General features: G+C 40.0%; 1 protein-coding gene across 1 annotated transcript in view; it reads left to right on the plus strand.

Annotated features, from left to right (window-relative positions):
• Positions 1–10336, plus strand: part of LOC119428592 (thyrotropin-releasing hormone-degrading ectoenzyme) — a 144781-nt gene that overhangs the window by 112834 nt on the left and 21611 nt on the right. The window contains exons 11-13 of the mRNA XM_037696276.1: positions 1746–1834; positions 3914–4047; positions 4146–4201. Of these exons, the coding sequence (XP_037552204.1) occupies positions 1746–1834; positions 3914–4047; positions 4146–4201 (279 nt within the window). The remainder of the gene's footprint in view (positions 1–1745; positions 1835–3913; positions 4048–4145; positions 4202–10336) is intronic.

Below are 10336 nucleotides of genomic sequence, written 5' to 3' on the forward strand. Positions count from 1 at the left end.
GGTAATTCTGCCTGCCAGGCTAACGGTAATTCTGCCTGCCAGGCTAATGGTAATTCTGCCAGGCTAACGGTAATTCTGCCAAGCTAATGGTAATTCTGCCAGGCTAATGGTAATTCTGCCAGGCTAACGGTAATTTTGCCATGCTAACAGTAATTCTGTTAGGCTGTTTGTGCTGCTGTTCAGCGTATTGTTTTTGTACTACTAGTGCTTAGCGTATTTTTAGTTAACATTTTTCTTAGTTCATATCTTAGAACTTATTACTGTTTTACTTTTACATTTTATACTTTTGTTGGATGTAACTGGAACTAGAGCTATCATTTCTAACCTGAAACCCGGCCCGGACCGACCCGAATTAGGCCTGGGCCATTACAATGTGATTAATGGGTGGGCCGGGCCGGTCTCGGGCTTTTAATTAGGTCAGGATCAGCCGCAATCCAATTATATGCTTACATGGCCTGCCATACATATACCAGCCACACACTGTCATTTCACCTCGAACTGACCGGCCTTGAAAGAGTAAAAAAGTTCAGTTAAGCTTCAGATGGGACTGTACTGCCAGGAAGTGATCCATCTCCCAAATGGATGTTCATTCTGCCGCTGCACTCAGCGGACGTGCGCAGCCAACGACTCAAATAGGTGAGACCCCAAAGCAGACGTGTCAGAGCTGTCCGTGGCACACGTCTCAGTAATTCAGAAGAATTCAGCAGAAACAGGTTTAAATGTTTTTATGGCTGTGAAAGTACAAACACCTCTCGGCTCCGAATCTTCCGACACATTTATTCAGCTGCACGTCCCCGACCGTTAATAACTAATTAAAAATGTCTGGGTTTTCCGGGTTTGGACCTGTAATTACTGTTAATTTGTCGGGTCAGATCGTATTTTTTGGGCTTGATTGCAACTAACTGGGACCCTGTGTACACAATTTGGTTCCACCACATGTACCACATGTGGTGCATACGACAAATCACGAACCTTGAACCCTAACAGTAATTCTGCAAGACCAGCTACTTTGAGAGGAATTCAGTTCTGGTCTAAATCCAGTGGTTTAGACTTCCCAAAAAAAAAGACTGTTATTTGGTCTAGATTAAATGAAATGCTGTTTCTTCATTCAAAGTTTTGATTTCTGTCAAATAATTCAAATAGCGGGTGGAACATCTTGTCCAGTGGACATGTTTCTTCCTCAGTTTCAAAGAATCAGACAAACCAGGTTTCCTCTGGCTCTGGCTGTTTAATCCGGTAAAGGTTTTTATATTTCTGAACTGCTTCTCTTTGCCGCGTTACTCCGAGATGATTTTGTCGATTTAAATTCCATTTACCTCCTAAATGTCAAATTTTAAAACGGAGAGGAAAAACAACCCCGTTAAAGCTCACCGAGCAGATGAGCGATCATCTAATTGTTTTTCCGGAGATTTAAAGTTTACAGAATTCATCGAGGCAGGAAGTGATCGTTCTGATGAGAAAAACATTCAGCTCGTCACTTTGAAGGGTTTTTCTTTTCTTTCATTATTTTTCTGAACAGAACCTCTGAGTCACAGAACGAGACAATAACCTTCAGCTGTTGTCACTTGACCCACGTGTGCCGACGCCCTCGGCTCCTTTTTCTGCAGCACACAAAGTGTCGCTCGCCTCATTTCCAGCTGACAGATGCCCACAGGTCGTCACTGACCATCGCTCTCTGATAACAGAGGCAATCAGACCCGGTCCAGTCCCACTGCCGTCACTAACATCACTCTCCCTGTGTGCAGTTTGCAGTGGCAGGTTCCACTGACCGTCGCCGTGGGAAACTCATCGTCCGTCTGCTCGGAGAGCCTCATCTGGATCAACAACAGGACAGGTAGAGTTGTTGAAGCGAGCCGCCACGCACCCAGCAGCTCCATAAAGGCTTATTTTCCACCTGTGACTTAATTATCTTGTACTTGGAGTTAACGACCTGTTACCTGGGGAGGATTTGTTAACAGAGCAAGCGAGCCAATTAATTAACGAGGCAGACTCCACGTGTGTGACGAGTTTTAATGATGGAGATGTGGCGGGAATCATCCAAGCTGTTGGTCAAAGATTTCGCTGTCATCTAAAGCAGTGGTTCCCAACCCTGGTCCTTGAGGAACACCATCCTGCATGTTTTAGTTTCCCTGCTCCAGCACACCTGGTTCAGAGACTTAATTACTTCCTCATGTTCTGCAGAACCCTGTGCATCACCCATTTATTAAAATCAGGTGTGTCGGAGCAGAGAAGCAACTAAAACATGCAGGATGGTGTTCCTCAAGGACCAGGGTTGGGAACCCCTGATCTAACCGATAGTTTCTTGTTTTGTTCTTTAACTTTTTTAATTTATTTTGAAGGGGGGGGGGGGGGTACTTTTATTGGGAATAAAATCCCCTCATAGGGTTTTGTGCTGCTTTGAAATAAGCAACAAATCTCTCCTAATAAACTTTCTGTTGTTTTGACTCGTGTTTTTGTGGAATCAGACCCTCCGGGGGATTTTACAGACAAAAGCTGATTGTGTTTTGTTGAACACAACATTTTGAAAAATCAATCCTGAACTGCTTATGTTGGGTTTTATAGAAAATAAAAAGGCTCGTGCTGGTTCTGTTCTCCAAGAATAAAAGTCGTGTTTTGTCCTTTGAAAGTCAGACTCGCTCCGGTTCTTTCATTAACACCTGAAGGCGGTGAACTCAGAGTTGAGAATTTAGGGACTGTATTGTGTAAGTTGTGCGGAGAAAGGGATGATTGGTTTAAATCCAGGACGAGGGAGTGGGCCCGGCTTGTTGTTGTACAGAGTGGGAAACAAACCAAAGCTTTAGTTTCATCAGAACGAGTTCTGTTCTCCTCCGAGACGCCGTGATGCTGCTGATCCACAGCCACGCAGAATGTGGAGCACATCTGTCAGGTTTTATGGAACTGATTTACTTTTTACTGCTCGCCCTCTGCTTGTTGGACTCAGATGTGACATTTAGATTTTAGATCGGAGCTGTTCGACTTCAGCTCTGGTAATTATCCCGACACGTGATGTGAGAAAAGCTCCATGATGTAAAGTGTTAGTTCACATTTTCTGAAGTAGAGTCCTTTGGAAAGGTTATGATAAATATCCTACTTGTTGTAGATAGCTTTTATAACAATCTCAGTTTGAAGAAATGTTGACTACAATAAATTTCAAGAAATTTTTATTCTGTACAAATTTATAAATATTTGTGTATTTTGTACCATTAATAGTACAGATTTATTTTTAAAAAATACCAATAAAAAGGCTGTAAAGTTGGTCTTTCCTGTCAAATCTCCAGTAAATTTTAATAATCTTTAGTTTTCAGCAGTTACTTATAAAGTATTGTATTTTGACCAAGGCATCTCTGCTGATCGTAAAAGTTAAAAGAAAACAAAAAGCCATGAAAATAATTTCTACAAAAAAAAACAACAAAGTATTCAACAATCTACAACCACACAAAATAAATCAGTCTTTGTCTTTGCAGATGATGTGATGTTGTGTTTGACAAATGCAGACAACAAGCTTCTACTGTTTTCCTTTAATTCTTGGCCTTTAACTAAAAAGGACCTCCAGTTTTAAATTGCTGCCCATCTTTCTTATTCCAAAGGAAACTAAAATAGTCTAAATGTTGATGTAGATTTTCTGTCACCCAGGACTGTGAAAATCATAAAATATATCAATAAACTAATAAAATAGAATATATATTTTTGGGATTATTGCTGTGTAGAATGTCATCCCCCCCCCGCCAGTGATTGTTTTAATAAAACATAGCTTATCTATAAGAATTAATAACGTGTAAATATCCTACAAATCTAAATGAACAGCAGGGTGTCGTCTGCATACGTGAATATCTTTGATTTCGTTTTAGGTTTGTTTGTAAGTTTTAATAAATGGAATGACCAGACTGAGCACACATTTGATGTTTTGGTTCAGAAACCCACCGGACTGGTCAGATGGACGACAACACCTGGTTGTTGGGTAACGTCAACCAGACCGGATACTTCCGCGTCAACTACGACCTCCACAACTGGAAACTGCTGATTCAGCAGCTCCACACCAACCCTCAAGTAAACCTGTCTGATTCTCTGTTTGTCTGGATATTTTTGTTTTTAATTTGATTGATCGTTCAAGTTTTTATTCCTATTTTATTGATTTTCCTCTTTAGGTGATCTCAGTTGGAAACCGAGCAGGGCTCATCGATGATGCCTTCAGCCTGGCCAGGTGAGCGTCCAGTCGAGTAGCTGAACCCACCTCAAACATTTGGATTGTGATGGTTTGGTACAACTACCAGTACGCTCCTATTAATATAAACTTTTTGTACTATTGGAATAAATTGCAGCACTTCAAACTGAAGCGATGTCGTGAGAACAAGAAAAACATTTAAATAGAAAATGATTTATTGCCCAAGTTTTTTCTGAGTTCTGAGCAAAGATGTTTTGAACACTGGGATATTTTTTATTGAATAAATACATAATAATTTATGCTAATTTCAATAATGATCATTCATGTGAATAAATCAATTCACTTATTCATGGGTTAAACCATTTATTCAGGGTTTTAAAGTATCTGACATTTAATTTAAAATTCAGTTTTTTTATAGCTGAATTGTTAAATTAGTTTTTGTTCTAAAATTGTAATCAAAGTGGTGGTCCAGTAATTCTTAAAGATACATTTCAGTGTTTGCTTGTGAAGAGTGGAACACAAATACATCACTATAAACATCAATTCTTTGTGTTTTGAGGATTATTTTCCTAACAGCAGATGGACTCTCGGGTCTCAAACCCCGACAGAAGGACTACTCGGTACGTTTACTCTCAGCATCGTATCTTCAAACTGCGTTCAGCTCTGCATTCAGAGCAGATCTGTCTGCAGCGTGAACAGAAACTCAACAACCTGAGCCCTCTGATGAACGAGCAGTCGGTTAGAAGGCAGCAGCTACACGCGAGACGAGCCGTTTCTCACAGCGATGCGTTTAGCCCCAAGCTTTTTGAGCACTGTAACCAAAATCTACTGTGACACCAGCTCTATAACTCAATCTACCCCCGTCTCTGTTCTCTGGATCCTCGCTCAGCCATCTGCGCTCTGTCATGTTGAATGAGCAGCGGCTCGACACAACTGTGCTGTCATCCTCTGGAGACGTGCGCTGAGGAGTTTCCATCTGTACAGAAAGAGAAACTACATATCCATTAATATGCGCTCTGACAGCTGAAGAAACTCACTTCAGCCTGAATCTGTCACTGCAGGAACTGATCATCGCTGCGCTCCGATAAAATGCTCGAGATAACAGCGTTTAGGGTTTTTTTACTCTGCAGAGTTGCTCCACGAGGAGTTCAAAAACAAGCTAAGCTGTTATTTAATAAAAATAAATGACACGTATAAGAAATTACTTTGTGGGTACACGAAAACTTTCACCGTTGCGATAGTCCAGAGAGGACAAAATCCTCATAATTAATTCAATGAAGTGTAAAATGTACAACTTAGTAGCTTAAATTACCATATTTCTGTGATACGAGTACAAAGAAAAAAGGAAAAACTCTGAATTTATGGATGTTTTTAGTGGAGGTTATCACTTCCTTTCTCATGAAAGTAAAATACCGGAGACTCCAAGACCCTGTACACACACTTATTATTTTATTCAGACATTCAGAGCAGCTTAGGCCTATTGTTCAACCGTAAAACGATCCTTAAAACAAGCTATTTAAAATCTCCAGCTACAGTTAAGACTTCTACTTCAGCTGTGGTAGATTTGTTTAGCAAAAAGTTGTTTAATATGTCCGTCATGCAACGTCTGACTCCGGGTTTTTGGTTTGCACAAACCAAAGTCATCGGTCGTGTGATGGATCCCACTCTTGACCAAAGAAAATTAAATTATAATTTTAAAAATATTAAAGCTTTGTTCCTGTGATATTTTTTCCTCAACTACAGAAAAGATAATTCTGAACATCTGGCTTTTTTTTTTTTTCTTAGATTTTCAAAGCTTTTTGAAAGCTTCAAATAAAAACAAGCTGTTCAAAATGTATCTGTCTGTACTTGACAAAGTACAGGTGCTGGTCATAAAATTAGAATATCATGAAAAGTTGATTTATTTCAGTAATTCCATTCAAAAACTGAAACTTGTATATTATATTCATTCATTACACACAGACTGATTCAAATGTTTATTTCTTGTAATGTTGATGATTATAACTGACAACTAATGAAAACCCCAAATTCAGTATCTCAGAAAAATAGAATATTACGTAAGACCAATTAAAAAACAGGATTTTTAGAAATGTTGTCCAACTGAAAAGTATGAGCCTGTACAGCATCAATACTTAGTTGTTGCTCCTTTTGTCTGGATTACTGCAGCAATGCGTCGTGGCATGGAGTGGATCAGTCTGTGTCTCTGCTCAGGTGTTCTGAGAGTCCAGGTTGTTCTGATCGTGGCCTTCAGCTCTTCTGAATTGTTGGCTCTGGTGTATCACATCTTCCTCTTCACAATACCTCATAGATTTTCTATGGGGTTAAGGTCAGGTGAGTTTGCTGGCCGATTAAGAACAAGGATACCATGGTCCTTAAACCAGGTACTGGTAGCTTTTGCACTGTGTGGTGCCAAGTCCTGTTGGAAAATGAAATCTGCATCTCCATAAAGTTGGTCAACAGCAGGAAGCAGGAAGTCTCTAAAACTTCCTGGTAGACGGCTGTGTTGACCTTGAACCTCAGAAAACACAGTGGACCAACACCAGCAGATGACATGGCCCCAAACCATCACTGGCTGTGGAAACTTGACACTGGACCTCAAGCAACATGGATTCTGTCTCTCCTCTCTTTCTTCAGACTCTGGGACCTTGATTTCTAAAGGAAATGCACAATTTACTTTCATCAGAGAACATAACTTTGCACCACTCAGCAGCAGTCCCAGGAGAGACACTTCTGACGCTGTCTCTTGTTCAAGAGTGACTTCACACAAGGAATGCGACAGCTGAAACCCATGTCTTGCATACGTCTGTGCGTGGTGGTTCTTGAAGCACTGACTCCAGCTGCAGTCCATTCTTTGTGAATCCCCCACACATTTTGGAATAAGTTTTGTTTCACCATCCTCTCCAGGGTGCAGTTATCTCTGTTGCTTGTACACTTTTTATCTACCACATCTTTTCCTTCCCTTCACCTCTCTATTAATCTGCTTGGACACAGAGCTCTATGAACAGCCAGCCTCTTTAGCAATGACCTTTTGTGTCTTGTCCTCCTTGTACCAGGTGTCAATGATCGTCTTTTGGACAACTGTCAAGTCAGCAGTCTTCTCCATGATTGTGCAGCTACAGAACTAGACTGAGACCATTTAAAGGTCTTTGCAGGTGTTTTCAGTTAATCAGCTGATCAGAGTGTGACACCAGGTGTCTTCAATGTTGAACCTTTTCACAATATTCTAATTTTCTGAGATACTGAATTTGGGGTTTTCATTAGTTGTCAGTTATAATCATCAACATTAAAATAAATAAACATTTGAAATATGTTAGGCTGTGTGTAATAAATAAATATAATATTCAAGTTTCACTTTCTGAACAGAATTTCTGAAATAAATCAACTTTTTCATGATGTTCTAATTTTATGACCAGCACCTGTATATCACATAAATAAAAGTTTTATATTTCCAATTGAACATTTTACATTTCAATGAATTAGCGATTAGTATTTTGTGTGTCATACAACCGTTGACTCCGGTTTTTTGGATTTCAAGTACCGGAGTCAACGGTTGCGATTAATACTATTGAATATGCTGAACAGATTTTTACGATACACTTTCTAAAGCGCAGGGGGGGAAATCTGGAAGTCTTCTGTAATTTGAGACTTTAACATTGTAGCTTGTCAACATTAAAATCATCAGCGACTCTGAGGCTTTGTACACAATCAGCAGAAAATTTAACTTTTTTAAGTGCTGGATGCAAAAATTCACATCGATATTTTAGCAAGATGTACTCCTGGACACACAATGCTCATGAATCTGTAAATGTGTTTTTTATGTAGAGAAAAAATCACAATCTATGGCTGTTTTCTGACACTTAAATTAAAAACAAAGAATAAAATGCCCTGAGGTTTTTAGGCTCACGAACTCAGACGTAACGTCACTGAAGTTCAGTCACATAAAACTTCTGCAGCCTTTTCCATTTTAATCTAAATGGTACATAGTTGTATCTAACAAAACATTTTGTATCTATTTAAACCCTAAATGCTGAGATATGGACAATAAAAAGATTGTCAGCTTTGTTCCTGCTCTCTGTTTATATATCGTGTGCATTGTACATTTAAAATAAATCTTTGTACTTCAGAAAATGCTCTGAGTGAAAATATTAAATAAGACTGAAAGAGCGTGGAATAAAAAAAAAGGTTAGATTCATGCAACAAATCAGTTCAGTACAAAATATATTTTCTCTGATCTTTTCACATTGCAAGTTTCTGAGTGTCATCACAACAAAATAATATTATTAGCATTTAAATTTAGTCTGGGATTTAAATATGACGTTAAACATTATTTGTCAAATGAGCAGCGTCGTCACAACCAGACGACTCTGAATTAAACTTCTTAAAACGCCTAAAATCAACTTCTCAGACGTTCATTAAGCTTTTCTTCATCGCCTGCGACAGAAACCTTTTGTTGATTCATGATGCTCTTCCTTTATGGATTGAGATCGTGTTTTCTAACGTTCTTATCGGAGGACGTGAGTTACTCGTTTTATTAGTCGAGTCGTTTTTACGGGTTATGATTTCTGCGTTTGTCGCCTGAATTTGTGTTTCAACTGTTTATTGATCCAAATGTCGAAACCGTCTCGGGTCTATCGTCACTCGTTAACACATCTGATTGTTGCTGGTTGTCTTGGCAAGTTAAATGTTTATTTTTCCGGTGCTTGGAGTGGGTCAGGTTCTGATCATCTGGTTATTAATCAGCTGATTGATTTTACCGGAGTCTGATCTAAAGACGGGGTTTGGAGCCACAAGCTGAAGGAAACTGCTGGCCTGGCTCCTTTAGGTGACAAAAAGACTGCATCTTGTTTACAGAGGTGTTATTTCAGCGTTCTGCACGCTGGGTTGATTACGCTTGGAGATATTTAATCTCAGGATTAATTTCAGCCCCACTGACTCGCCTCCTGCTCGCGGTTCGGGTGAAACGGGAGCGATCCCGAGCGCCGCTCTGTGTCGGCGTGTGTTTGTGCGGAGCCGCTCCAGCCGTAATAAATGGCCGAGTCTCTTTGACTCTGCGCTCTAACGGTGATGGATGTCGCCTCCCTTTGTGCGTCTGCGTGCACGATCACAGCATCTCCACTCAGCCTCGCTAACAGCTAATGAACAAACAATTAACTGGCCCTTAACGATGTTAAAGAGCTAATGAGCTCGTTAGGACGGCAGCGCGGGGGGGCGACCCACGTGGAGACCACGACTGGGAGGGAAATTTAAAATCAGAACTTCTGATATCGTCACTGCCCTTCATTTATCTGCATTAAACTTTAGGGTTATGAAGAATTGTCGCCGGTTTTTCCAAGAGGTCACAGCGTTAATTACACAACCACCAGCAGAATACTTTAAATTATACGTGTACTTGTACTACAGGCGTTTTCTGCAAGCAGTAAAGTTTATTTGTTAACATCACTTCTGTGGCTCTTGGAGCTAAATATTTATAATTTAACCTGCGTGACCCAGTACGTCACATCAGATCAGGAGTTGAGTCAGATCTGGTGAAACTGGACACATTTTCAGATTCTCGACTTTAAAAGCTGCGTTTTGAATTTCACAACATCCTCATGTCATGAGCGGTTCCAGAGGATTTGCTCTTCTCTTCAGGATAACTCCTGGAAAATGTCTCTAAATCATATTTTGTATTTTTTAATGAGGATTTCTTGATTTACTCTGAAAGAGGAAACCTCAAACCATCAGCTGTTTAACTAAAGTCACAGACATTTAAGTCTTTTCTGCTCAGAATCGTAGTTTGTTGTTGGTCAAAACACCAAAGATTTTATTTCAAACATTTCATTCAAGTTACCCCTGGATAAATTATTCATTATATTTACAACTATCACAATAAAAGCTTTGTGAACTCAATCATTCCGGTAAATGAATCACATTAAAAAAAGGTTACATCGTGTCACCTGGACGGTCCGTTCTCGGGAGAAACGTTTGGTTTTTTCATGCGACGGACTTCGTGAGTCTGAGGCCGGCCACCAAGACCTGTCTCTAAATAGCTCGTCCTGGACGTGCTTCAACCAGTCTGCTGTGGAGCTTCAACCAGTCTGCTGTGGACTTTCAACCAGTCTGCTGTGGAGCTTCAACCAGTCTGCTGTGGAGCTTCAACCAGTCTGCTGTGGAGCTTCAACCAGTCTGCTGTGG

Source organism: Nematolebias whitei, chromosome 22, assembly GCF_014905685.2.
Source record: "Nematolebias whitei isolate Nwh7 chromosome 22, NemWhi1, whole genome shotgun sequence".
Classification (NCBI taxonomy): Eukaryota; Metazoa; Chordata; class Actinopteri; order Cyprinodontiformes; family Rivulidae; genus Nematolebias; species Nematolebias whitei.